We start from the raw sequence: 27,749 nt of genomic DNA, 5'->3' as shown, positions 1-27,749 counted from the left end.
GCAAAGATGAGATTTACATCTGTAGAGACCACACTAGGTCCCAGGTGGACATATCTTACAGAGGAAGTGAAATTAGGGATAGGAATAATGTCAAAACAGGGAAAGGAGGTTGAAGCCAATGGAGTTAGGATGCCTCTGGGGTGGAGGAGCGATGGTTAGAGGCACTGCACATGATCCTAATCTATGGGGCATTTTTACTGAACGAAGAAGAGTTAAAAGGGAGCATTTAGTATTTGGTTGGGATGTCTGCTGAGTGGGTTATGATGACACGCAACAATTCTTCAGCGGGGGTGGGGGAGAATCCCCCGGGCTATGGTTGGGACAGCTTAATAATGGAGTTAGTATTCCAATCAGAGGCGGTTCTCTGTTTGATGGAACTTAGTAGTAACAATATTGTTAACTGGTTTTTCATCTTGAATTTGTATAGGAGTTGAGAACAAAGGGTAGAGACTATAGGGTGTCAAGTCTTATTATTATTTTTAAAATTATTTTTTTAAGTAATCCCTATCCCCAACATGAGGTTTGAATTCACAACCCCAAGATCAAGAGTCGCATACTGTACCGACTGAGCCAGCCAGGTGCCCCAGTGTCAAGTCTTATTAAAACCTAAGAGTTAATAAGGAAGTCTTCAGCTAAGAACTCGAACCAACGGAGCAGGCAGAAGTCATGAATGACTTCAGGCCTATCTTGGGTGGTGGAAACAAAAGGAAAAAAATGAGAATTCAAGTAAAAGGAGGGTTCTGGCTTGGTCCTAAATTTTGGGTATCAGCTTTTGGGATCAGACATTGTCTCCTTCAGTTCTGGGTTTCTGAAAGTTGTTTTCAGAATCTGGAGCCCTTTTTAAATGAGAAACATGAATCTATACATGAGTCAGCCCCTTGTAGCTTTGCTGCACACAAGGCGGTTAACAATACCCGATAAAGTCCTTTCCATTTCAGCTGTAAAGAATCTCTAAGTTGATGTGTCCTCCAATATATTAGATCTCCAGGCTTAAGGTTGTGAGTATTTTGTCTCTCAGGAGCACTCTTTAAAATGAATCTTGAACAAATTTGGCCTTCCATATATATTCTGTACTGAAGAATTTCTCCTTATAACAAAGTAGAGGGCAAGGGATCCTCAACTATGTTCATAGGGCACTCGGCGATGATTTTGAATGGAGACAAGTGAGCCCTTCCATTAGGGTAGATCTTAGATTTAAAAGGACAAGAGGCAAAGCTGTGGGCTGCGGTAGACCAAAGGCAGAGGTTGGTTTGGCCGACTGAGTTTTGATTATGCCATTAGAGTGTTCAACTAATCCTCTGAATATCGAGGATGGTAGGTGCAATGAAAATGTTGAGAGATGGCCAGATTTTGCAGACCTCTCAGACAGTATGACCAGAAAAAAATGTGTTCCTCAATCACCGTGTAGCTGTCAAGGAATACCCCAATCGGGAATGGTTTTTTTCTAATAGGTTTCTGGCCACTGCTTTTGCTGTTGCTTGAGTGCAAGGAAATGCCTTGGTCTGGTGAGAAACACACAGATCATTACCATTGAGGAAGCTGGATGAAATCAATTTGCCAGATGTCAAAAGGCCCACTGGGAAGAGGAACTTGACCTAATGCAGTGTGATATGGTTTCCCAAGATTGTGCAAGGGGCTAAATTGTACATTTTGAAATATTTGTTGGGCAATAGTTGGAGATGGCTTCCAACAGTATTGTGCCCATAGGACCATTTTATTTGTGCCCCATATGTCATACAGATGGACATTTGTGAATCAGAAGTTAAGTGTCACATCTTTGGTGGCTGGGTCAGCATAATGATTGACCTTGGCTTCAGGGGTATCTTGTTTGAAACGGGCTTGAACTTTTATTTTTTATTTATTTATTTATTTATTTATTTATTTATTTATTTATTTATTTATTTATTTTTTAACGTTTTTTATTTATTTTTGGGACAGAGAGAGACAGAGCATGAACGGGGGAGGGGCAGAGAGAGAGGGAGACACAGAATCGGAAACAGGCTCCAGGCTCCGAGCCATCAGCCCAGAGCCTGACGCGGGGCTCGAACTCACGGACCGCGAGATCGTGACCTGGCTAAAGTCGGACGCCTAACCGACTGCGCCACCCAGGCGCCCCCGGGCTTGAACTTTTAATAGATAAGCTGGAGAGAACTTTTAATAGATAAGCTGGAGGGAAGGAGAATGGTGTCAAGTAGTTTTAATATGTAAGTTTTAAAAAACATTTTTATTTTATTTTTAAGCTTTATTTAATTTGAGAGAGAGAGGAGAGCACACACAAGCAAATGAGGGAGGAGCAGAGAGGAGAGAGAGAATCCCAAACTCTGTATTTGGGAATTTCATGAAGGTCTAATCAAGGGGTAAGTAATGAGTCAGTTACAAGGATGCCGTCACAGGATGTGTTGAGTTTTGGAGGGGTAAGGGACATAAGGTAGAAGGACTGAGAGGGGGACAATGAGAGACTAAAACGTTCGGAGAGCAAAGAAACCAGAGTTCCAATTTTCTAGGTCAACTGGCAGACAGGTGTGTGTGGTAGGAGTCTACCAGAGTTCTAACTGTATGTAGGCCTAATACCTATGGGGGAGAATCTAGTGTTCGTTTTTTGGTGGCAGTAATGACTATAGAGTATACTCATATAGTGAGTATACAGGTGGGTTGTCAGGGCACGGAGGCAGGGAGGTGAACCTTTGGCCACAGGGTCTAATTGAAGACTGCCATACCCTTGGGGGCATTGTAGGCCTCCATGCCTTTGGGAAAGGATGTTCAAATGGACAAAAACAAAGAAAGGCAGTTGGTAATTAGGGTGTCCTGGAGCTGCAGAAGAGGTGAGGTTTTTTTTGTTTGTTTGGTTTTAAATTTATTTATTTATTTTTGAGAGAGAGAGAGAGAGAGAGAGAGAGAGAGAGAGGCAGAGAGAGAAGGAGAGGCAGAGAGAATCCCAAGCAGGCTCTGCACTGACAGTGCAGAGCCAATGTGGGACTTGAACCCACAAACAGTGAGATCATGACCTGAGCCAAAGTCAGACGCTTAACCGACTGAGCCACCTAGGCACCCCTGTTTTTTAAAGATATAAAGGCAGGCACCTCGCTGACTCAATTGGAAGAGCATGCAACTCTTTTTTTTTTCTTTTTTCTTTTTTTAATATTTATTTATTTCGAGAGAGAGACAGAGTACGAGCAGGGGAGGGGCAGAGAGAGAGGAAACACAAAATCCAAAGCAGGCTCGAGGCTCGGAGCTGTCAGCAGAGCCCGATGCAGGGCTTAACTCACAGACTGCGAGATCATGACCTGAGCCACCCAGGTGCCCCAAGAGCATGCAATTCTTGATCTCAAGTAGAGTTTGAGCCCCACGTTGGGTAGAGAGATTATTTAAATAAACAAATAAACTTAAAAAAAAAATAACAAAGGAGCTTCTTAAGACCATGGGATCAGGTTTGGAGTGGTAGTGGTATGGAAGGCTTAGTATAAGGGTTGAGCTATGAGGAAATATTTGGGAATCCAAGGGCGACAGTATCTAGCAAGACCCAGGAAACCGTGTAATTGTCTTTTAGTCTTGGGGTTGAGGGAACTGGGTGAAGGTAGTAATTCTGTCTGGTTCTATTTTTAGCCCATCTGGCAGAAAGGTGGCCTAGGAATTTGACTGAGGCAGAACAGAATTGTCATTTATCTTTAGATACTTTGTGTCCTTTGTTGGCTAATTGCTTCAGAAGGCATTTAGTGTCAGTGCCACAGGCCTTTAGGGTAGGAGAACATAATAATAAATCATCTATATATTGCAAAGTGTAGATATCCCAGGGAAATCAAGATCTTGTAGGTCAGCATGGAAGGTTTGAGAGAAACAGGCAGGGCTTTCAGTATATCCCTGGGGTAGGATTCTCCAAATGTGTTGTTGATTGTTCCACGTAAAAGTAGAAAGATACTGACTTTGGGGGTCGACAGGGATGCTGAAAAAGGCACTGCATAAGGGAACAACAGAAAAAGCAGTAGTTGCAGCTGGTATATTAGAAAGGAGGGTGTGGGAGTCAGGAGCAACAGAGTGACAGGGTATGACCCTACTGGTAATTGCCCTAAGGTCTTGAACAAGATACCTTCCTCTATTACGGAGCTCTTTAACTGGAAACATGGGGGTAATACAAGGACTAGTAATGGGGATGATCAATCCTTTGTTGATAACAGGAGTTATTCTTATAATGGCCATAAGTACTGCTTAATATTGGGTGAGGCCTTTATTTAAAAAAAAAAGATTTTTTTAACGTTTATTTAGTTTTGAGACAGAGAGAGATAGAGCATGAACGGGAGAGGGTCAGAGAGAGAGGGAGACACAGAATCTGAAACAGGCTTCCAGGCTCTGAGCGGTCAGCATAGAGCCCGACGTGGGGCTCGAACCCATGGACTGCGAGATCATGCCCTGAGCCAAAGTCGGACACTTAACCGACTGAGCCACCCAGGCGCCCCTGGGTGAGGCCTTTAATGATCAATTTGAATAGTTATTGGGGAACCAAGGTTATGTGTCATATATCGGTGGAAGAGGTGGCCCACAATTGATCAGGGAGTGCATTTAGGAATAGGGGGCAGTGGACCGACTGGGGGGCAGTCCTGAACAGATCAGTAGAATTAGGAATTCTGAAGATTGAGCAAGCAGATCTAATAGCATTTCATTTTTTTGGTCAAAGGAAATATGGGCCCAGTGAGCCTGCAAAAAATTTCTTCCTAAGAAAAGTGTTTGGGAAAGGGGGGTGGTGCACCTCGCTGGTTCAGCCTATAGAGCATGTGACTCTTGATCTCAGGGTCTGGAGTTCAAGCCCCAAGTTGGACATGGAGCCAACTTAAAAAAAAAAAAAAAAAAAAAAAAAAAAGTGCTGGGGATGAGGGCACCCATAAAAAAGAATGGTTGCCTTGTTAAGTGCCAAGAATAAATCTAGGGGTTGAGATAATGGGATAGTTGGTAGCTGATTAAGCACCCTGATCATGGTCAGATGCATTCGTATTCTTGAGGCAGGGGACTGGAAAATAAATTGCGGCTGAGGACTGAATAAGGTGCCCTAATGTCTATAAGAATAAAACCATCTTCATTCTGAATTGTTATAAGTGTTTGCTAAGAGAAAGGGAAAAATCCCCTTTTGTCCTCAAATCTGATAAAGGAATGGTTTTTGAGATTTTTGTTCTTTTGGAACCATCGTTTATATTTCAAGTATTCCTTTTTGGAAGGTTCGGGATTTATTTATTTATTTTGTACTGCCTTCTAATTTATTTTGAGGTCCCCACATATGGGGAATCATTTTGACTAAATTTGCAACTATATCGGTAGTTTTTTCTAGGGCCTCATTATGAGGAAATTTTAAATCCTGTAGGGGGTCTTCCCTTCCAGCCTTATTTATCCATTCTTGGGCCTATATTGGTCCAACAAGCATGCGTACTAGTTGGTAAAGGTCAGAAGGGCCTGGATTATAGGCACTGATAGTCCAAATTAGTTGTCGGGTAAACTCTTCTGGATTTTCTTTAGGGTTAGGAAAGTCTTGCAAGATTTAGAAGTTCTGTTTAGGACCAGAGGGTCAGAGGACCAGATTACTGGGATTAGGGCTAGTGCCTTTGACTTTGAAAGGGGCTATGATGTTAGTTTTGGGAGTGTGGATGGTGGCAAGGCTGGGGAGGGAGAAATTTCAAAGAATAAGAAGGTTGGAAAGACCTGCATACACTGGAGGAAATAGAAGGCGTGCAGTGGTGGGGGAGGGAATTGGATGGAAGAGGAGTGGGTCATTTTTGATTCAGTATTGAGTTGTTCTAATCCTTTCCATCTTTCTTTGGTTATTGAGTTTTTTTTCCTTTTGCGGAGGCCAGAGCTGAGAGCTGAGTCTGTTCTTTTGGAGGCTACTTCCAAACGTACCAATTGAAATAGGTTTCCACTGATTTGGGGAAGTATGATAGTTTCACCTTTCCAATTGTGCTCTTAAATACACCAATTTAGGGATACCAAAGGTGCGCCCAACGGGACCAGGGAGGTTTTAAATGATCTTTAGTGATTTGAGCCCAGGTTGAGGAAACTTACAGCTCCCCGGGCCCCAGATGGCTGGTGAGTAAGAGCTCTTTCTGAGAGATTGGTACCCATTCTGCGTTGGAAGAATCCTTCCCTGAATTGCTAGCAGAAAAGTCTCCTGAATTCTACCAAGGTGGGTGATCGGGGATGTGAGAGGACCATACCTGCCATCCCCCACTCCCAGCCCGGGATTATAGGAGCCGCCGGAAGAGAAGCAACCCCGGGCTGCGGTGCTCGCTTCTGCAGGTCCAGAGATCCGCAGGAGGTGACTAGGTCGCTTCATATCCCAAACTCGGCTCCAAACTGTTAAGCAAAAACCTCAGGAGCGAGCCTATAAACGAGTGAAAAGGAGTCAAAGCTTTCTTTGGGTTTGCAAACTGGGAAGGGCAGTCCAAGTTAGCTGGTGTGCCCGTCCGCAGAGTTGTTTTTAAAGCTTAAAGCCCCAACGAGGGAGAAATTTCAGTTGGAAATTCAGTTGGTTGCCGAGTAATCGGTTGACCTCTTTTGCCTCACTATTATGAGACGGGGGAACTTCCCGGGTGTTCAAACCTCAGGATGTTTACCATGATTTCAACAGGTGGCGGCTCGTCGGGGAACCCCACAAAATGGTGGCCGCCGCAAGATGGAGTCAGGGTTGTCAACCCTTCCCTGACCCCTTTTCTCCTTTGGTGTGAACCAGCACACGCATCCTTTGAAGACGCTTTTACACCACCGGATTGCCAAACTGCGTCTGAGAACTGACACTCTCGCTGCGCGGCCAGATCCCTTCGCTGCGGAGGGCGATTCGGCCACTCCCAGACCACTAACTGCACTTTCGGTACTCTTTCAACTTCACTGTTCCATTTAGCAGTTTCTGTCTTCGTGCAAAAAGTCAGAAAAATGGAAAATTCATTCTCTTCGGGGATGCTGTACCGTCGACGCTCAACGCACGTGGATTCAATTTCTTAAAACAAAAGCAAAAACGGAAAAGGAAAAAAAAAAAAAAAAACCCACCAAAACACTGCCCGTGGCGAATCTGCTTCTCCCAATGTAAAGCTCCGCTCAGGCGGCCAAGAGGGATCTACCGGCGTTTGGAGTCTGGTGCTGGCTTCCGTGGGAAGGGATCCCGAGCCTTTCTGAGGTGAGTGGGAGCGGCTTGGTGGCAGCAGGGCTCACTCCGGCGGGAAGGACGAGAGAATTCGGCCCGGACAGTGCGCGCGCTCCTGTCAGGGCCGCCATGTTGAAGCCTGGCAAACGGGAAGCCCTTTTAGGGTTGGGTTGCGGGAAGCGAGGGCGGGAGCTGGGGTGGAAGAAGGACCCCTTCTCCCCTTCGCCCACTGAAAAGGCGAGAGGTCGGGGAGGGCCAGCCTCGAGGGCCGGTGGTCAAGGCGGGGGCACTGCGGGGCTACTGGGGTGTAGGCTTCCCGCCCCCCGACTTCCGCCTTCGCGGCCACCGCGCCACTGCGCATGCTCGGGAGAGTTCCGTCGGTCCGACTTCAGTTCTGTTTCCTCCCTGGATGCGAAGCGCGGGAATATCCGAACTCGGCGGAGTCAGTAAGGAGAGGCACGCTTTGTTCGGTGGTTTCTTAATTAACTGACCTGTATCGTAATGTATAATTATAAAGCACCTTCACGGACACTGCTGTTTCTGATCTTCACAAAAACCTAGTCGAGTGGCATGTAGCTACATTTTACAGATGATTTAAATTTTTCCCAGGATAGGACTGGGTCTTAAACCTGGTCTTCTGTCTCCGGATCCAGCGTTCTTTTTCACTTTCCACACTTCTGCCTTTAACGATTAATTGCCCCTTCCGCCTCCATCCCCCACCACTTATCTCTCACATCTCATCCCCGTTTTATGAAATAATGACATGAATCTAAAAATCCAAACAAACTGTAGGAAACCTCAACATAATGCGGCAAGGGAGGGAATACTCCCAGAAAGACGAATGGGAAGCCGTGAAGCCTGCTGCTCTCTTGGCATTTACTGCTTTAAAATTAATTATTAATTTTTTTTATTATTTTTTTTTCAACGTTTATTTATTTTTGGGACAGAGAGAGACAGAGCATGAACGGGGGAGGGGCAGAGAGAGAGGGAGACACAGAATCGGAGACAGGCTCCAGGCTCTGAGCCATCAGCCCAGAGCCTGACGCGGGGCTCGAACTCCCGGACCGCGAGATCGTGACCTGGCTGAAGTCGGACGCTTAACCGACTGCGCCACCCAGGCGCCCCTAAAATTAATTATTAATTAATTAATTAATTAATTGTTTAGAGAGAGCGTGCACAAACATGGGAGGGGCAGAGAGAGAGGGAGAGAGAGGGTCTGAAGCGGGCTCTGTGCGGACAGCAGAGAGCCCGAAGTGGGGCTCAAACTCACGAAGGGTGAGATCATGACCTGAGCTAAAGTGAGACGCTCAACCGACCGAGCCCCCCAGGCGCCCCCCAAAAGAAAGCCTTTTTGTGTCTTTCATTCCTCACCGGAGATGGCATTAATACTAAAACCTAGATCCTGACACTTTTGGGAGGTGAGGGGAGTTAAGTGCTGAGCATAGGGCCTGGCACCTCCTACGTCTTCAAGTTAACAATAATTATTATTATCGTCCTTGTTGTTTTCCTGCAACCCTGTGATGGAGGGTGGGGTGTGCGGCCCAGAGTGGTAGGGCCAGTAGAGTGGAATTGTTGGAGAATACTAGAGCAGGGAGAGAGTCAACATCGCGCTCTCTCTTCCTTTTTCTTTTTTTTTTCTTTTCTTTCTTTCTGTCTTTTTTTTTTTTTTTTTTTCTAATGTGGAGAAATTCCAACCATGAGAGAGAAGAGACCCAAGAGTTAGAGGCAGTGCCCAGAGGGGCCTGGAAATCCTCTCTTGTCTCATTGCCCAGCTGTTCCTCATCCTTTCACTGATAAGGGTGCCAGAGAGGCGCTTCCTCCAAAGTTGCTGGTTAGTGCTGGCAGTCATATACCTCCTTTTACGGTTTGGTGGCAGACAGTATAAAGTCGTTTTGGCTCTTAGTTCGCCATGAAGTCATCTTTTTTGTCTGATTTGGACAAAAGAAAAGTTTCATTGAATTTTGATTGGAGTTAGTTCAGTTCCCCAGTGTTTATCAGGCAGTGTCGTAGAATCTGGAGATAAAGTGAAGCAGACACTAGACTGAAGAATGTTTACTGTGCGTTCAGGAAAACAGACTGAGCCACTCAGATGCCCCATATTTTAATAAATGAATATCATGGGAAGATGTTATGAATGAGGATTACTATATAAATTTGACAGAGTCCCAGTTTTATAATTTTTAAATTTTTATTACAAAAATTTTTTTAAATGTTTATTTATTTTTGAAAGAAAGACAGAGCGTGAGCAGGGGAGGGTCAGAGAGAGAGGGAGACACAGAATCTGAAGCAGGCTCCAGGCTCTGAGCTGTCAGCACAGAGCCCGACGTGGGCTCGAACTCACGAACCATGAGATTGTGACCTGAGCCGAGGTTGGACACTCAACCGACTGAGTGACCCAGGCACCCCTACATTTTTCTTATCTTTATTATTTTTGTATTAAAAATTTTTTAAATGTTTATTTATTTTGGGGGAGAGAGAGAGACAGAGCGTGAGTGGTGGAGGGGGCAGAGAGAGAGGGAGACACAGAATCCAAAGCAGGTTCCGGGCTCTGAGCTGTCAGCATAGAGCCTGATGCAGGGCTCGAACTCACGAACCGTGAGACCGTGACCTGAGCTGAAGTCAGACGTCCAACCCACTGAGCCACCCAGGTGCCCAAATCCTTATTATTTGTAAAAGTAAGCTCTACAGCATGGGGTTGAACTCACAACCCCTAGGTCAAGAGTCACCTTCTCTACTGACTGAGCCAGCCAGGTTCCTGGAGTCCTGGTTTTTGTTTTTGTTTTTATAAGTTTATTCATTTATTATTTCTGAGAGAGAGAGAGCGGGGGCTGGGGGGAGCGAGGTCAGAGAGAGAGGGAGACACAGAATCCAGAAGCAGGCCACAGAAGGCCACAGAAGCAGGCCACAGGGTCTGAGCTGTCAGCACAGAGCTCGACACGGGGCTTGAACTCACAAACCGTGAGATCGTGACATGAGCCAAAGCTGGATGCTTAACCGACTGAGCCCTCCAGGCGCCCCTGGAGTCCTAGTTTTAAGGTAACATATTTCAGTATTGGCTCTAAAGTTTTACGGAGGTGGTCATGTGAGCAGTAGCAGTGTCTTGAAATGTTGGCAAGTATTATTCCAGCAGATTCACCAGAATGTGAATCAATTACCATGTATCAGCCTCTCCTCTGAACTTAAACTTTCCACCCTCTTTCAAAAAAATTATCATGTATCAGATAATTGGAGTATGCTTGCAGGCTAAAATTACCATTGCAATCAATTCCCATGCCTAGAGGCATAAACAGATTATCAGCCAGGGAATTGGGAAGAAATCCCATATTCCTTTTTGAACCTGAGAGCCTGCTTTTGCTAAGTCACTGTAGTTTTAGCTTTGCTACCTGTTGCAAAATACTACATTAAAAGCGCCATTTTCCCTTGTACTTTTTTTTTTTAAGTCCTTATCTTTCTATTCTTTTAATGATGCGTACCAAAACATTTGCAGATGAGCGGTGTAATATCTAGAATTTCCTTTAGAGTAATCTAGGGATGGGGATGTGAGTTGCCGCACAGATGAAACCAGGCTAGGCACGTGTTGGTCAGAGTCAGGTGATGAGTTTGTGGAGGGTCATGCCATTCTCTACGTAGGTACAGGTTCGAAATTCTTGGTAGTAAAGTTTCTAAAAACACCGTTTTCCGTTAGCAGTTTCCAGGCTGGTTTTCCTATGACCTTTTTTTTTTTTTTTTTTAAATGTTTGTTTATGTTGGTGGGGGGAAGGGCAGAGAGAGAGGGAGACAGAGGACCCAAAGCCGGCTCTGCGCTGACAGCAGAGAGCCCCATGGGGGGCTCAAACTCATGAACCGAACCATGAGATCATGACCTGAGTTGAAGTCGGACGCTCAACCGACTGAGCCACCCAGGCGCCCCTTAGGGCCATTTTAGTGTCTGAAAGGCAAGCCTGGATGTTGATCCGTGTTGCCACGTTATAATATAATTGGTAAGTGCCCTGAGATGATAACCTGGTTGATTACACAGATGGACCACACTCAAGCACGATGCCCTCTGCTTCCTCCCGGGAGGGACGGAGGAGCAGCGGGTGAGAGCATCCTGGAGCCCCGCTGTCTGGCTTTGATCCCCATTCTGCCCACTTTCTAGCTGGGAGGCCTCAGGCCCTGGGAATCGTGCTTCCTTCCTTGTTGGAGGAAGGGGTGAATGGTAGTATCTGCTTCGTGGGGCTGTTGTAAGGATTAAATGGGTAGCTCGTAGGAGGTGCTCCCTAAAGGTTGCTGTGATCCCTCCTAGAACATGAACGATTGGATGCCCATCGCCAAGGAGTATGACCCGCTTAAAGCTGGCAGCATTGACGGCACCGATGAAGACCCACACGATCGCGCTATCTGGAGGGCAATGTTGGCACGATACACCCCCAACAAAGGCGTCACGGGAGACCCCCTCCTCACCCTGTTCGTGGCGAGACTAAACCTGCAGACCAAAGAGGAGAAGTTAAAGGAAGTATTTTCTCGCTACGGGGACATCCGGCGGCTTCGGCTGGTGAGGGACTTGGTCACGGGCTTTTCGAAAGGCTATGCCTTCATCGAATACAAAGAGGAGCGTTCTCTGATCAAAGCTTACCGAGATGCAGACGGCCTGGTTATTGACCAGCACGAGATATTCGTGGACTACGAACTGGAAAGGACCCTCAAAGGGTGGATCCCTCGGCGCCTTGGAGGAGGTCTGGGGGGGAAAAAGGAATCCGGGCAGCTGAGATTTGGGGGGCGGGATCGACCTTTTCGGAAACCCATTAATTTGCCGGTTGTTAAAAACGACCAGTACAGAGAGGTAAAAAGGGAAAAGCGGGAGCGATCCCGGTCGCGAGAGAGACACTGGGACTCTCGGACGAGGGACCGAGACCATGACCGAGGCAGGGAGAAGAGATGGCAGGAGAGAGAGGCAACCAGGGTGTGGCCAGAAAGTGACTGGGAGAGAGAGAGGGACTTCAGAGATGACAGAGCCAAGGGGAGGGAGAAGAGGGACCGAAGTAAGTAGAGGCTCACCAGCACCACCAGAGCCCAAACAAAGACACCGCGGAGGCACAGAGAGATGCGTGGCTTTTATACAAAGTGTACGTCCAGTGCTTGAATAAAACTTGCTGGTGGTGATGGGGTCTGGAGTTGAGTTTTCTTTCCAGTCTAGAACCCAGGTTTAAGCTGAACACGCTGATAATTACGGGGTTTCTCCTCTTCACCTTGTAGTTCTAAGGACCCATTACATTTATTACAGTCGTGTCCTCACCGGCAGCCATACAGAAGGGCACGTGTACGGAGCCACCACTCTGGTTTAATTTGGCAGTAGAGAACTTGTTTTGCGATTCTCCTTTTCTCCTGTCTACTGGAATTGACCGTTTTGAGGGGCTGGCGAAAAAGAAGTGACGACCGAAAATCCTTTGCATCGCTCTGACTCCTGGGAACCCGAATCTGGCTAGATTGTTGGGAAAGTGGTATCTTTCCCATCTGTATATCTATAGCGTACAGGCCTGCCGAACTGAAATAAAAATGGGATAGAAAAGTGAATTCAGGGAGAACGTCCAGACCTTCGTACCAAAGCCAGTGTGAGCAGTGGTCTAGGTCAGCAATCAGCTACCCTTGAACAAATAGAACTCCATTCTTGAGCCAAATGCTGACTGCCTTTTTTTCCTGTTTTTTGGCAGGGAGGCTGGTATTTAAAGTGAAAAACCAAAGTTGCAGGGCTATGGGGTTCTGGTTTATGGCAGCCTTCCAGCCCTTTGAAAAGATGAAGCTCCAAAGAGAGTGAAATGAAAATGAGGAAAAGCCAGTGAAAGGTTTCTGTCTGGTTCTGATGGACTGATTTGTCTTCTCCCTCTTGGACACCTGGCCTCCCATTTGTAGGAGGGCTGCATAGATCATATCGACTATAACTTCTTCTGAGGGCTTTGAGTACCAGGCTGTTCACGTGGTTTTAAAAAAAAGTGACACTTAATGTTTCTGTTTTAGCAATGGCTGTATCTTTGCAAGTTCAGGGTCTTAAAACTCAGGATGTTTCATGCAAAGCAAACAATTTAGTATCGAGACTCAACACATTCACGACTAGGTTTTTGCTTTACGAGTATGAATCTCTTTGTTATGTAGGGAACCTGCCCTATCTTAAAACTGCTGTTAGCTGTTAGAACAGTTTTATTTATTTATTTTTTTAATTTTTTTTTTTTTTTTTTAATGTATGTTTATTCTTGAGACAGAGACAGAACATGAACAGGGGAGGCATAGAGAGAGAGAGAGGGAGACACAGAATCCAAAACCGGCTCCAGGCTCTGAGATGTCAGCACAGAGCCCGATGTGGGGCTCGAACTCACGGACCATGAGATCATGACCTGAGCCGAAGTCGGACGTTTAGCCGACTGAGCCACCCAGGTGCCCCAAGAACAGTTTTAGAAAAATAGGCTCTTTCCTTTGTAAATTTCCAGTGCAGAATCTTACCACGTCCCCCACGTCTCAGAAAACAGCCGTTCAGGAACACCCTTCTGATTTCACACAGGTTGTACAAAGGGCTCCCTATTACAGCACCAGAAGTGCATTATGGGCTTGAGCTGCTAGGTATTTCAGCTAAACGAGCACTCCGCCCTGGGGGTGTGTTGTGAGACAGCACTGGAAGAAAGAGATCCAGTCGTGGTGCTTACATTGTCCAAGCCAGCGGCTGTCAACCCTGGGTCCCAGAACATGGATGGATTAGACCCCTCAGACCGCATCCTTGACATTGAGGCTTCATCTTGTATGGGCCCTGGTAACTAAACAAAACAAAAAAATTGGTAGAGCCCCCACAGCAGAGACCTTAGCAGTAGCTACACAACAAAGGCATACATCTTCTCACCTAGCAATTTTTCTAGTTTATTCTGCAGACTGACGCATGGGTGTGAAAGTGTGCAGTGCTAAAGGAAGCTCCCTGTCCATCCGTGGGGTCTGGACAAACATGAAAAATGACACATCGACGCGGCAGACGGGTCCTCCATTTCGCACTATTACATCTGGTGCTGAAAGAGTCTTTGTTGTGGGGCACTGTCCTGGGCATTGCAGGATGTTGAGCACCATCCCTGGAACCTACCCACTGGATGCCAGTAGTAGTTGTGACAACCAAAACACCAAAATGTCTCCAGACGTTGCCAAACGTCGCTGGGGGGCGTTGAAACCCACTATCTTACGTACTGATGTGGAATCATTTCCAGGGTATTCTAAGAAAAGGAAGGTACAGCATAGCACATATATAGTATGCTGCCATTTATGTAAAAAAAAAAAAAAAAAAAAAGAAAAAATATATTTTGTTACATAACTGCATGTATATTTATAAACCCTTTCAGGAAAGACACCCAAGAAACTGGCAACACTGGTTGCTCCTGGGGAAAGGGCAACCAAAGGTGGCCAGGGAAAGGGAGATTCCTCAATACACCTGCTTTTATACTCTGAGAATAAACTAGCGTCAGTTTTGAGAACCACTGCGCAAAAGCAACGTTATCTTGTCTGATCATTATTTTCAGCATTGTGGAAACATTGTCCCCGTGAACTCTGCAAACCAACTGATGGTTTCTCAGCAAACCAGGGGAGAAGGTGTAGAACGTGGACCCGTCAGATGTACTTGAGCGCTCTGTTAGCACACGCTGCCTCTCTCAATCTGTCAGCACCCAGCCTGTGCCCTGGGTCCTCCGTGGGTAGAGAGAAAGTGCTATTTGGGCAAAACCCCAACTCAGCAGATGCAGGCTTCTGGCTCTCCGTCTGCCACCACAGCCCCATGAGTCAGCCAGACGTGTAGTCCCCAAACCACCTCTCCACCCACTGCCCTCACCCTGGCACTGGCAGGTCTGTCTACTCCCCACCCCCATCCTGCACCCCCTGGGCTCCCCAACCCCATTCCACATCTGCTCTGGGACACTTGTCTTCTTTATAGGGGACTGTGTTTAATGGATTGAAGGCTAAAAGAAAAAAAGGGTGGGGGGAACAAACGAGAAATGAGAAAGGCTGCAATGTCTCATCCTTAGCAACTTTGTTTGGTTAGCACTGCATAACTCACAGCCGATTCCAAGGCACTCGCTACATGCTCTAGGCAGTATCCGTAACAAGGTGCAAAAGAGAACCACCAGCTCTTGCAAAGTTGTGTCCAGTTTCTGGGTGGGAGGACGGGGGTCCTTAGGTTCTGTTGCTTTGCATCTAAGTGGGGCCAGCCCGTCTGGTGACTTTGGGGGCCCGGTTTATCTAATGGATGCATCCTACGTATTATGCTACCACCGCTGACAATTCCATGAATGAGCTAATGAATACCACTTCCCTGCCTCCCACTTAAGTATGACAAACAGGTGAACAAAACCTCTACACACAGAATTTCATACAAAGCAAGTCAAACAGCAATTATAGTGGCATGTGATGTATTTGGCTTAAAGAAGCTTGTGTTACTGAAGTTAATGCAAAAGTCTGGCCTCTGCTCATGGTTATTATTAAATATATATCCTAAGAGATCGGTCATCTATTATAAACGGTGATAGCCCTGGGTATAAATAAACATTTCTTTAGAGTTTGGCATCAGTTTTTCAGTGTGCTTCCTCAAAGGAGACAGTCTGTTTGAGGGATCAGTCTTGAGGGTGCATCTGAACCGAGAGGTGTGCAAGGTAGTGACCCCTGCCAGGTTCCACTGCAGGTGCTGGCGGTGGACAGTTCAGGTCCAAAGGCAGAGGTGGGCTGCGGTCACAGGTGCTGCAGGGCTTCCTGTCCTTGCTCCGTGTAACCGTCATCACGGTGGGAGTTGACCCACTGGCCGAAGGACTCCTGGATGTGCACGTTTCTCTGTGTGTTGGCCAGACGCTTCTTATCTCGGGAGAAGAAGCTAAACCTTTCGAAAGGGAAAGAGAAATGAGAGCCCGCCTTCGCTGTGCACGGTAGCGTTTTTGCAACGCCAGGACACACAGCAGCAGACGTGGAAGGAAGCAGCTCAATCCAAGGTGTGAAAGGAGAGGTGCGGGTGCGGGTCAAAGTTATGTGAGAAAGCAGCAGGGGATTCTGCATGTCATTGTCACCGCACCTTGGAGGTGACACAGTGTGAACGGGGCATATGCAACTACTGATGTGTGATGTATCTCATCTCTTACTTAAGCACTGCTGAGGGTCTGTTCTCATTATCAGCGGACATAAAAAACAAAACAAACAAACAAACAAAAAAAAAAAACGACTAGAAACACACGTCTGGAGTCTCTTTACCCTAACGATGCAGAGAAAGTAATAACGATGCAGAGAAAGTAATGACTAGAATTTAAGATGATTCTGACATAAAGAGACAAATGTTTTTCCTTTAGGTAGTTATGTAACGTGAATCGGGAAACTACAAAAGCAGCACATCAGGGCCCAGATTTCCTGGATATTACTGCTAGAGAGGAGTCGGGAGTAGTTATTTTAGAAGAACGAGACAACCAAAAACAAGTAACGGTGCACACAGTTCTGTGATTAAACGCTGTGAAAACCGTCTGCAAATGAGACTGGGGAAAACGTCGGTTTACAGTGTTGGAAACTGACTTAAGGGCGAAAGCCTTTAGACCTTCGCACAGTGACTTGCTGACTGGCAGTGGCCGATGTAGACCACGGGGTCTTTTTAAAACAGCTGTGACTGCTGATCACTGATCAGAGTGAACCATCTGATGCCTAAAAGACGAAGGCAGAAATTACAGGCAAAAAGCTTATACACTGGCCCGTTGATTTTTTAAAATTTTATTTCAAGTAGGCTCCACACCCAACATGGGGCTCGCTCTCACGACCCTGAGATTAAGAGTCGCACGCTCCACAGACTGAGCCAGCCAGGCGCCCCGGAACTGGCCCATTTAAAAGGAGGTCTGCCTTACTTCCACCTCCACAAAGACCAGGACCCTCAAGTAAACCTGAGGTGGCCCACCTTGAATTTCTCCCAAAAACCTTGGCTAACTTGCCCTTCGACACCCGTACTTTCTAATGAGATTCATTCTTCTCTCACCAAGTTCTGCTACTCTTCAATTTTGGTTCCTGAACTTGGTGAGAGAGATAATAGCTATGTTATGTTTCCCAGGGGCAGGAATAGGAATGCACCGCTGAGAAACTGAAGCTTCAAATCAACTATTTTTAGTTCCTCTGTCTGTTCACCTATTAGCTCCCCCCTACTCCCACCCCCCCTCCCCCCCCCCGGCTTGTAAGTGCTGTGGCCTATGGAGTTCAGTTTTAATCACATCTGGGCAAACATGATTTTATTATTCTGTGATTACTGGACCCTACGGTCACCTCCTACCGGGAATAAACTGGTCTTTCACTGTAAAGCTGGGGCAAGCCAAGTGTATCTGGAGAAATTCTCCCTACCAGCTAAAGGCTCTTTTCTCTACAACAGACATGCGTCCTGGCACACAAAGGCACAATTTTCATACCGGGTTATTTGCGAGCTCTCTCCATAGTGTGATCAGGGCAATCAGCTGGCCAAAAATACAGCAACACATCACTGCCACATGTCACCTCTACCTGACTCAAGCAGGAAAGCCACATGCCGCTTCCTGTCCAAGGGGACCCAGAGAGACACAAAGCGTTGGTCCCCTCCTCACGGGATCAAATGGCTTTCTGACGATGGCTCAGCGAAACAAAGCGGTTTAGAAAGCTAGGGCGTGAAGGTCGAACACGGCATTAGTGTCACTCGGGGGTTGGGGGGGGTGGTGGTCACAGTGGGCGTTGATTACTGACCCGTCACTTAAAGGACCTTCTTTACTGGATCACGGACAAGGTGATTTTTAGAACGGAAACGAGAAAAGACAAAAAGAATTATCGGTGACAGAGCCGAGAATTCCGCAGCTGCCCTCGTGCAGATCGAGACTCACGGGCACAGGTCTGAAATCACATTCCACACACACGCGCGGGTGGGGGCCATGCAGCTGGAGTGGCCAAGGAAGACAGGCCGGCCTTGGCAGAGCCTCAGCACACATTCCAAAGGCACAGCTCAGAACGCAAGCAGAAACACACACAGTGCCTACAAGGGAAACGAGTCGTCGGACAGGTTGCAGGGTGGGGTCATCTATTATCAGTCCCGCTGCTACCATGGGCATTATGGCTGTAAAGATCCTGGTTAGGAAAGTACAGATAGACACAGAGAAGATAAAAACAGAGGAGGCATGAAAAACAAACACATTCCACGCACAGACCGGCTGAAGGGTTTGCTTATAGTAGGCGTTACGGATGGAACTGTGTCCCCCCCCCCCAAACTCATGGTGAAGTGCTCCCATGACCTCGGAAAGCGACCTTATTTGAAGGAGGCAACAAGAGAAAGTTCTACTAGAGAAGAGTGGATCTTTTTTTCCTTTTTTTTTTTTAATGTTTATTTTTGAGAGGCAGCACGAGCAGGGGAGGGGCAGAGAGGGAGGGGCAGAGAGGGAGACGCAGAATCCGAAGCGGCTCCAGGGTCTGAGCTGGTGGCACAGAGCCCAACGAGGGGCTCAGACTCAAGAACCGAGGGATCATGACCCGAGCCGAAGTCGGACGCTCAACCACCTGAGCCACCCAGGCGCCCCGAGAAGAGCAGATCTTTATAAAAGGGGGAAATCTGGAGACACACACACACACACACACACACACACACACAGGGGGGCCGTTCCGTGAAGATGAAGGCAGAGATCCAGGTGATGCCTCCACGTGCCAGCAAAGGCCAAAGATCGCCAGCAAACCCCTGAAGCTAGGAGAGGCACGGAACATTCTCTCTCGGTCCTCAGGGGGAACGGGCCCTGGCCACCCCTGGCTCCGGGACTCCCAGCCTCCAGGAGGGTGAGACAAAACATTTCTGTCGCTGAAGGCTCCCAGTTGGCGGCTCTTTATTAAGGCAGCCCTAGCAAAGTCACGCAGCACTGAGGGAAGACAGGGTCGGCCTCGGGGCTGAAAGGCAGGCCCGGGTTTAGGAGAGAAGGAGTCAAAACCCGCCGTAGCTTAGTGGGGACACCCTCGGTGTCTTCCAGCAAATCTCCCCCACTACCATGCACCGCAGGCCCGGTGCCCCGAAGAAGGCAGCCGGCGCGGGGTGGGGGGTCCAGGAGAGAAGACGAGTGGGCGGGGCAAGAGGACCGAGGCAGAGCACGTGCACGGGCCACCCCCGCTGCTAAGTCAGAGCTGACACCGAGTTCTCGTCCGTCCCTGGTCTTGGCAAGGAAAACGAAGAAGAAACGACACTCAAGTCAGAATCAGAGCTTATTCTGAACAATTTTGATTTTTTTTTTTTAGATGCGGGCGGGGAAAAGATAGAATGTGAGTGTCTAGTGAGGTTTGGGATTATCTGTGTTTGGATTCACCTCTGATACACTTCAAAAGGCAGCTGGGAGTTGGCATCCTGGCAGAACCACGTGGATGTCTTCTCACGGCGATGAGAAAAGGGGGCACCTTTTGTCATCTGAACGTGCCCAATCCCCAGAGGCTGGGCTGTCCGGCACTGTTGGCTTTCCAGGGGCTCGACCTCTGCCAGGACCCCTCTTGGCATGACAGGGAGCCCCCAAAGACACAGTCACTGTGGAGGATGGCCCCAGATGCAGGGTGAGATGTATGCCCGCCTGGAAATGCTGGGCTTCGTTTGGGGTCCCATCAGGGGTCAGACTGGTGCACAGGGGACTCGGGACACCTGGAAGGTTCCAGTAAAGTAACTATATGCTTCACTGAATGGACAGCCCCCTTCCTTCCCAGAAGCCTCCCTGTCCTCTGGAGGGACAGCCACTTCCTGGGAAAAGACTGGCTTGGGCATCTGGGTGGCTCAGTAAGTTAAGTGTCTGACTTACGCTCAGGTCATGATCTCACGGTTCGTGGGTTCGAGCCCCGCGTTGGGCTCTGTGCTGACCGCCTGGAGCCTGGAGCCTGCTTCGGATTCTGTGTCTCCCGCTCTCTCTGCCCCTCCCCTGCTTGTGCTCTGTCTGTCTCTCTCTCTCTCTCAAAAATAAATAAGCATTAAAAAAAAAAAAAAAAAGACTGGCTTTTTTTGGTCAAAAGTTTATGTCTGAATATGGTGTGGCTGGCTTTACCTTCTCCCTCCCCACTGATTATTTCTGGAAGATGCAAACCAAATGCAGTTCTAACAGTGGCATTTCAGGCAGTGCAATGGGCGGCTGTGAGGAAGCTATTTCTGGGCTGAAGCAAGGAGGGCGGTGGGTAGGAGGACAGGGACTAGTGTCTGATACTTGGGTGGCTGCCTCCTCTGAGGCCAACCTCTCGGGCGCATAAGAACCGTTGCCTGCGCCCTGCCTCCCTGGCCGGAGCCTCCGCCCCTGCTCAGCAGACAGCTGGGTGCTGTGTGTACCTCTGTAACGGAGAGACAGAGGCCACACAAAGGGGGCGCTGGTGCCTGGTGGCCGCTGGGGACAAGACTGGAGTCACTCAGAGCTCCCTCGTGACCTTCCCAGGCAGTGCCAACCTGGACTCTCCGGCCGGCAGCTGCTCAGTCACAAGCTTTTCTTGGACCATCTTCTGGGCACAGTTTTAACTGGTGACAGGAGTTTCTGGTTCCCTTCGCCGGTTCAGCCCAGAAACGTAGACGCTGACGTCCCTGGCTTGTGGTGCACTTGGGACAGAAGGGACTGGGCAGTCGGCCCACAGCTGGTGACTCAGGAATGGGGCAAGGAAACGGGCGGTGGGAGGTACACAGAAGGCACGGTTCAAACCCCACCTCTGACCCTTCCCAATGGTACGATCTAAATGAAGTCAGTGGGCTTCTCTGGGCCCAATATTCATCTGAGAAGTGGGGCTAAGTCTCCCAGCTCTGAGTCTCTGACCAGGGGGAAGATACCTCAGTGTAGGTGCTCTAAGCTGATGGAGCCCCTCCAGACCTCCAGGGTAGGTACTGCTCACACACTGGTGGGTGGAAAAAAACGGTCAAGGGCATGAGGTTGAGCTAGGAAGCAGCCAGGTCCTGTACTAAAGAGGCTGTGTGATTCGTATTCCACAAAAGCAAGGACCGAGGGACAAGTGGACCCCGATGGGTGCCAGAGGTGTGAGGGATGGGAAGGGAGGCGGGCATGAAACCATGTTAAGAGCCCCATTCCCTGCCCCAGCCCCAGGAAAGATTCGTCCCGGCCCCTGGCTCTGGGCTCACAGGCCACACTGACAGTTCTCAGTCAGCAGCCGAGGTGGACAAAGGCGACCAGTGTCCTGCCTGGGCTGGTCAAAAGCCTTTTGTGCCAGTCTGATCTTCTAGTCATCCCCTAGAAGGCCGGGGTGGCCATGGGACTGGCCACCTGCACCCTGTGGATGGGGGGATTCTGATTTCTCTCTCCCCCTCTGTGTGTTTCTCGCTTTCTGGCTCCCCAATTCCAGCGGCTTCTCTTCCCAGTCTCGGAGCCCCAGGTTTTGCTGAGCAGACAGAGGCCACAGTGAAGGGGAGAAGGGCCCAGAGTCCTTTGTAGAACAGTCTGGAAAAAAGGATTAGACACCACAGCCTATTCAGGTGTGGGTAGAGGGACCAGTGGGAAGAAGACTGTTGGCTAATTCTGATAACTCGTCTCTGCATTTTATCCAGTTTGGGATTTGCAAAAGCCCCTCTTAATTGTCTGCTTGCGAGTAAAGGGGGGCTGGAGCAGAAAACTCTAAAACCGAGGACGGCCCCGCTTGGAGGGCAGGCTTACAGCTGCGTACATCCTAGGGTTACGGCGCTAGAGGCGTTAAAAGATTTGTTTTTAGTTTATTTTGAGAGAGAGACAGAGAGAGTGAGTGGGGGAGGGGCAGAGAGGGGGGGGGGGAGAGAGAATCCCAAGCAGGCTCCGCACCGTCAGCACGGGCTCGAACTCACGAACCGTGAGATCATGACCTGAGCTGAAACCAAGAGTCAGACGCGTAACCAACTGAGCCACCCAGGCGCCCCTAAGAGGGTCTGATTTTTAAAGACCTGGCAATGAATCGCTGAAGGAAGCATAGGCCTGGTCTCTCGGTCCTGCCCCTCCTCAGCCCAGGGGCGGATTATGTGGGCTCATGAACTTTGTCTCAGCTTCCCCAGGTCTTAACCCAAAGTTGTAGCTACTGAAGCACAAGGTCAATGATGCCCATTCCTACACGTGTGTGTGGGGCTGGCAGATGGCTCAGAGTTCAACAAAAGTCAATCCCATTCCTTAGCGCTGGATGAGAAACGCTAACCAAGGGTGAGAGTCTCCCTGGGTACTGAGTACATCATAAGACTTCAGACTGGAGGACCCTCACCCCCATGATAAGGCCACAACGGACACCCAATCCTTCTGTCCGCCCAGCCCTGTGAGCCCCGGGGGACCCGTCCTCGCCCCTACTTCCGGTCCATCTGAACCAGACCAAGTTTGAGCCATCCCAGCCTCAGGCCTGTGGAGGAGACCCAACCCGGCTGATGGATATACTGTCCTGTGATTGGCTTAGAGGCCATGTGAGCCGGTCTGAGCCAATGAGACTTGATTCCGTGACTCCTGTGGAAGATTCTCTTCCCACTGGAGTCTCAGACAGAAGAAAGCAGAAGGCTGAGCTGATGTCTGCCATGTTGCCACCCTGAGGGACAGTGTGTTCAGGAAAACAGCCAGAGGTGGAGGGAATGAGGCAAAGCCCTGATGACAAGGCCTGGATCCAGCTGAGCCTGAAGCCAGTCTGACCTGGGAATTTTTGGTCCCTTAGCTCCCAGTCTTTCTTCAGTTACTTTGAGTTGAGTTTCAATTGCCAATGTTATTACTAATTAATACATGGCCAAACAGTGCTGGGACTCAGAGGATGCCTTTCTGGTTACAAGTTCCACCCTTCAGTAAGTATTTACGGCTAACCAGAACTGGGGACTGCACACAGGGATTGAGGGCCAAGCAAATAAGCAACGTGAGGCTGGCGAGAGGGGCTTGGGAAGGAGCCACGCGTTCACGCACATGCTCCAGAGGGCAGCCGGCCTTTTCCAAGAGCAGTCACAAGGCTGCACGTGTCCTGGTTTCCCCTCCCGGCCACCAATGCTGAGCGTTCAGTCGCTTCACAGGGTGAGGGCTAGCCGAGGATTTCCTAACGTAACTGGCTTTGTAAAGGGTGAGGTCCCTGAGTGACACCCCAGTGCCCCTCCCCACACACTCCCGGTGGCTCTTCCGACTCTTGCCACCTCCTTTCACAAAGCTTCTGCCAGAGTTTGGGAGAAAGAGAGGAAGAGGGTAGAGCCAGAAGGCCCGGAGGGAGGAAGACCCTCTCGGGAGAGACATCAAGGCTACAAGACAACAGCGTGAGCACGCGCACCCTGCAAATAGTTCGAAACGTGGGCTCTGGGGCCAGGCTGCCCAGGTTTGAACCCTGGCTCTGCGTCTTAACAACTGAACGTCCTTAGGCAGCTGCCTTAGCTTCTTTAACTGTAAAACGGGAATGACAGTGTCTCTACCTCCCAGGGGTACGGTGGGGACTGGATGAGATCATCTATCTGCAGGAAAAGAACCTGGCACATAGTAGGCCCTTAGCAGACATTAGCCAACGAGACCAGAAGTTTTAACCCTCTACCTAAAGGGCTGCAGGTGTCAATGAACCTGAAACCGTATGTGTGGTTTTCCTCTGCCCTCAGGGAAAGGGTCTGCAAACTCTCGGAATCTCAAAGGAGTCTTTTGATGTAAAGAAACACTGAAGTAGTTTAAAGTCTGGTTGAGGGGCAAGGCTGAGTTTCTTTCTTGTGTGCTCCCCACAGCAAACAGGGCCTGACTGCCTGCATGTATTACGCAGCAGTGAATACTTAATGGAGAGACGGGGGTGGTGTGGGAGTCAGCATGGGAATGCACTGATCGAGCGGACCAGGGCCCAACCCTTCAGATGCTCGAATCTCTCCCACCAGTCTTATTTGCTGCCCAGTGACAGGCCCCCCCCGAAGCCCCGAGCCTTGGCTACAGGCCCCGCCCCCTTTCCACCCTCTCAGCCTTACCCAAACCTCTCTGCCCAGGGAGCCCCTGAAGGAACTCAGCATTCAGATACAGAGATGAACTCAGAGTCAAGGGACAGGCCCGGTGTGCTCCGAGGTTAGGCCTGTCTCAGCAGGAGATGGTTAGTGACAAGCCTGGCCCTGGAGCAGGTGCCCAGGAGTGAGAGGCTGTGTGAACCACCAGGTCAGCCGTGAGCGAGCAGCCCCACACTCAGGAAGCACATCACTTACAGTCGCTTGATCCCAGACTCCGGCTGGGGGGACATTCTCGGGTGGGCGACCGGTGGAGGTTGGGGTATTCGATTTTCCTCTTCTATTTCTTCACTGGAAGGAGTTGAGAGGTGTGAGATAAGACAGTCAAAAATTCTGTAAGAGCTGGAATATTCTAGAAGGGTATTGTCTGATGGTCTGGGAGGGCTTGTACTAGGAAGAGGGGGACCTAGGAAGATGGCCATAGTGGCCTGTGCCCCAACAGTCTCTTTGCCTGGGGGGCTGGCCTCTTAGCAGTGGGCGTGGCCAGTGAAGAGAGAGGTCAGCCCTGGAGGCAATGCCTATGGTCTCTTTGGCCCAGCTGGTCAAATGTGAAGAATTTCAGGAAAGGAACCCACATCTCAGAAACGCAATCTTCAGTTTCCTCTGAAGAATCCTGCCACACAGAACCTGTCCTTGCCAAATGCTATCTTCATACCTTTGTGGCTTCTTCCATCTCAACATCTCCCATACCTGACTAGTACCCTATCCTTTAGGGAAGGGCCCAGTTCAAATGCCACCTCTGCCATGAAGTCTTCCTGGTTCCTACCCCATCCCTGAGAAGTAAACTCTCCCTTTGAACAGCCAGTGCACACAGCATCAGTAAAACTTTCTTATGTGCCAGGCTTACAGTGGGTTTTCAATAAAAATACATGGCACTGTGTCTTCTGTGCCTCTCGTTTTCCCTACTGGAGCAGGGACCACATCTGGTGCATCTGTCCTTCCTTCTGGCTCTCCACTCAAGAAGTATTTGTTGCATACCGACTCTGTGCTAAGCTCTATCCTAAGTCTTGGGAACTTAGCCATGAACAAGACGAATGTGGTTTCTGGTCTCACGTTGTTATAGTCTGGTATGGAAACATACAATAAAACAAGCACATTAACGAACAGGATTTCAAAAAGACGGTGAAGGACTGTGAACTGAGTAAAGTGACAGTGACTGGGACAGGGCACTCCTTTGAAAGGGAGATAATGTGGAAGGAAGGCCTCTCTGAGGAGGTGACCTCTGACCTGAATCCTGAGTGACCAGCAGTCAACCATGGGAAGAGTCAAAGAGAATGTTTTCCCAGCTACAGGACCAGCATGTGCAAAGGTCCTGAGGTAGAAACAAATGTAGTACGTTTTGAGAAACCAATAGAGGGGTAGTGTGTATAAAGCTGAACCAGTATGTACAATCGAGGAACTGGATTTTAAATGTTATTTTAGTTTAACTCATTTAAACTTAAATAGCCACTCAGCTAGTGGCTTTCGTAGGAGACAGTGCCGCCCTAATATATGCAAGGAGGTCACGGGCCAAAAACCGAACGAACAAATACTTAGGCTGCACAGCTCTGCCATCTCTTATCTGCAAAATTCTAACATCCAAAAAGCTCTAAAAACAAAAATTCATTTTTTGGTCACTCATTTGGTGGCAACACCTGAAAAACTCTCATGAGGCCGATGACAGTGTTTATCCCATGTCGTATGAATATTCACATCTTGGCCACAAAAATATTAGCGTGTTTGATTTGGGGGGGGGGCTGCCGCAGGGCTCGCTGGTGGTGTGCGTTACGTATTCCTTTCTAACAGCTGGGAAGTGCTGAATCAGAAAACGCACCTGGGCCCAAGAGTTTCAGAAAGGGATCGTGAACTTGTGCGTTAAGTGCTTCCAGACAGGGTCCCCGGAACGGAGACAGATGCAGTTCTTGTCCTTCCCAAACTCCGCACAACCCCAGCAAGGAGCCAGCCCTGGAGCTCCCGGGGACGCTCACCTCTTATAGTACGCCAGCTCCTCCTGCAACAAAAACACCTTGGACTTGAGTTCGTTCCTCTCGTGCAGCACGTCCCGCAGCTCCTGCAGGGTGAAGCGGGGGCGGTTGGGGTCCTTGAGATCCATGGCCATCTTCTCCGCCTCTGAGACACACTCCTCTCCACCCGGCTCCGTCTGGAGGAGGCAGAGATGCTGCTAATGAATTCCTGGCGGCCACCAGCACCAGCACCCACCCCGCATCCTGCCGGAGCCCGAATCTCCCACCCTCCCGGGGCCTCGCAGCTTGCCAAGGGCGCTATTTTAAGAACTCGCAGGCGGCCTCTGCTCACGTTCTGTGCAGTCAGCATCGCGTTGGAGACGAAAGCCAGCGGCCACCTGTTCATTGTTCTCCTTCTCAGCAGCCAGCCCTGCCGTCCTGGTGCCTCCCCACCTGACTCAGGGGTTTATTACCAACACCACTAAAAGGTGTCCAAGGGGAAGAAACAGCACACCCCAAATGCTGCCGCCCCCATAGATCTGCTTTCCTTGTCCCATATTCTCTCCTCGTATTCTTACTAAGACCGTTGCTAAGAAGACCTTTGCTAATTTGGCCAAAGTTGTTAAAATCAGAGCTTATGCCCAGTTTTCTCTTCCCTTTTCATTTAACATTGAGTCGTACAGGTTTTCCCATTTGTTCCTGGACTTCTGGTCAAGCCCCGTCATCTCCAGTGGCTGAGGGATCGGAGGGAGCCCGGGGGAAGAGGCAGGTGACATCACAGCAGGTGTGCACGGGCGGGGCATTTCTCTTTCCACACAGGTCCCTCAGATGGACCGGAGCGTGCTAAGTCACCTGCTTCAGGTCAGACCCTAACCCCATCCTCCCTCCCATTCTCACAGCAAGAAGGTTTTTAAAACAAAACAAAACAAAACAAAACAAAACAAAACACAACTGGTAAGAGACACTTAATATAAAACCGACCATTAAAAATACACTTCGGTGGCACTTAGTACATTCACGGTGTTGTGCAGTCAGCAGCTCTGTCTAGTTCCACAACATGTTCATCACCCCAAAGGAAACTCCATACCCACTAGCCGTCACTTCCCAGCCCTCCTCCCCCCAGACCCTGGCGACCACTGTCTGCTTTCTGTGTCCGTGGATTTGCCCTTTCTGGACATTTCGAATAAATGGAATCAAACAGTATGTTTCCTTTTGTGTCTGGCTTCTTTCAGGTAGCGTCGTGTTTTCCAGGGTCATCCATGCTGTAGCAGGTCAGTGCTTTGTGCCTTTTCATGGCTGAATACTATTCCGCGTGTGGATATGCCATGTTTTGTTTATCCTATTACCCACTGAAGGGCATTTCGGTTGTTTCTACCTTTAGGCTATTGTGAACAGTGCTGCCACGAACATCTGTGTACGAGGATTTGTCTGAACCTGTTTTCAATTCCTCCGGGGGGATACCTAGGGGAGGAGCTGCTGGGTCACACGGTCTCTCTCTGTTTAACTGTTTCCTACAGCAGCTGCCCCACTTTACGTTCCGTCAGCAGCGTAGGAGGGTTCCACAGTCTCCACATCCTCTCTAACAAGTGTTTTTCTCCTTTTTTTTTTTGATAGCAAGGAAGGTTTTGCAAACTGCCTCCGAGTCAGCTGGCCAAATCTGCGGGGGTTTCTGACACCCTTGAACCGCCAATATCCCATCATCAACTAGAAGGAGTGGACAAAAGTTCAGGACCACAGCAGGGAAGCTCTGGAACGGGGGAAAGTGGGGTTG

The 27,749-nt window shown here is 48.9% G+C and overlaps 3 protein-coding genes across 11 annotated transcripts in view; 1 reads left to right on the top strand and 2 right to left on the bottom strand.

Annotated features, from left to right (window-relative positions):
- The window catches only part of RILPL2 (Rab interacting lysosomal protein like 2), a 36,739-nt gene extending 29,576 nt beyond the window's left edge, over window positions 1-7,163 (bottom strand). For 2 of the 3 annotated variants that reach the window (XM_086681512.1, XM_086681514.1), the window contains exons 1-2: window positions 7,024-7,163; window positions 6,195-6,361 (exon numbers count right to left, since the gene is read on the bottom strand). The gene's annotated coding sequence lies outside the window, so the exon portion shown is untranslated. Of the gene's footprint in view, window positions 1-6,194; window positions 6,617-7,023 lie in introns of those variants that run through there. The other variant, XM_086681513.1, reaches the window with a different exon arrangement.
- On the top strand, window positions 7,023-12,259 carry SNRNP35 (small nuclear ribonucleoprotein U11/U12 subunit 35). The gene is made up of 2 exons (XM_025933307.2): window positions 7,023-7,150; window positions 11,403-12,259. The coding sequence occupies exon 2, from the start codon at window positions 11,406-11,408 to the stop codon at window positions 12,144-12,146; it is 741 nt and encodes a 246-aa protein (XP_025789092.2). The 5' UTR covers window positions 7,023-7,150; window positions 11,403-11,405; the 3' UTR covers window positions 12,147-12,259.
- Window positions 12,260-15,129: 2,870 nt separating this feature from the next.
- RILPL1 (Rab interacting lysosomal protein like 1) overlaps window positions 15,130-27,749 on the bottom strand; it is a 40,144-nt gene continuing 27,524 nt past the window's right edge. Inside the window, exons 5-9 of one of the 7 annotated variants that reach the window (XR_015242189.1) lie at window positions 26,003-26,175; window positions 24,234-24,326; window positions 17,843-17,866; window positions 17,536-17,658; window positions 15,850-15,986 (exon numbers count right to left, since the gene is read on the bottom strand). Coding sequence is in view for 5 of the 7 variants with exons in the window: in XM_086681508.1 (XP_086537634.1) it covers window positions 15,842-15,986; window positions 17,843-17,866; window positions 24,234-24,326; window positions 26,003-26,175 (435 nt within the window). In the remaining 2 variants the exon portion in view is untranslated. The other 6 variants (XM_086681510.1, XM_086681508.1, XR_015242190.1 and 3 more) reach the window with 6 other exon arrangements.

The sequence above is a fragment of the Puma concolor genome, chromosome D3, assembly GCF_028749965.1.
Source record: "Puma concolor isolate L17-30 chromosome D3, mPumCon1.1.hap2, whole genome shotgun sequence".
In the NCBI taxonomy this organism is placed as follows: domain Eukaryota; kingdom Metazoa; phylum Chordata; class Mammalia; order Carnivora; family Felidae; genus Puma; species Puma concolor.
Note: the sequence above shows the minus strand (reverse complement) of the source record. Positions and strands in the feature narration are given on the sequence as shown.

What these genes read in the sequence shown, in the direction of transcription:
- SNRNP35 (XM_025933307.2), top strand. Translation starts at nt 11,406, where the DNA reads ATGAACGATTGGATGCCCATCGCCAAGGAGTATGACCCGCTTAAAGCT.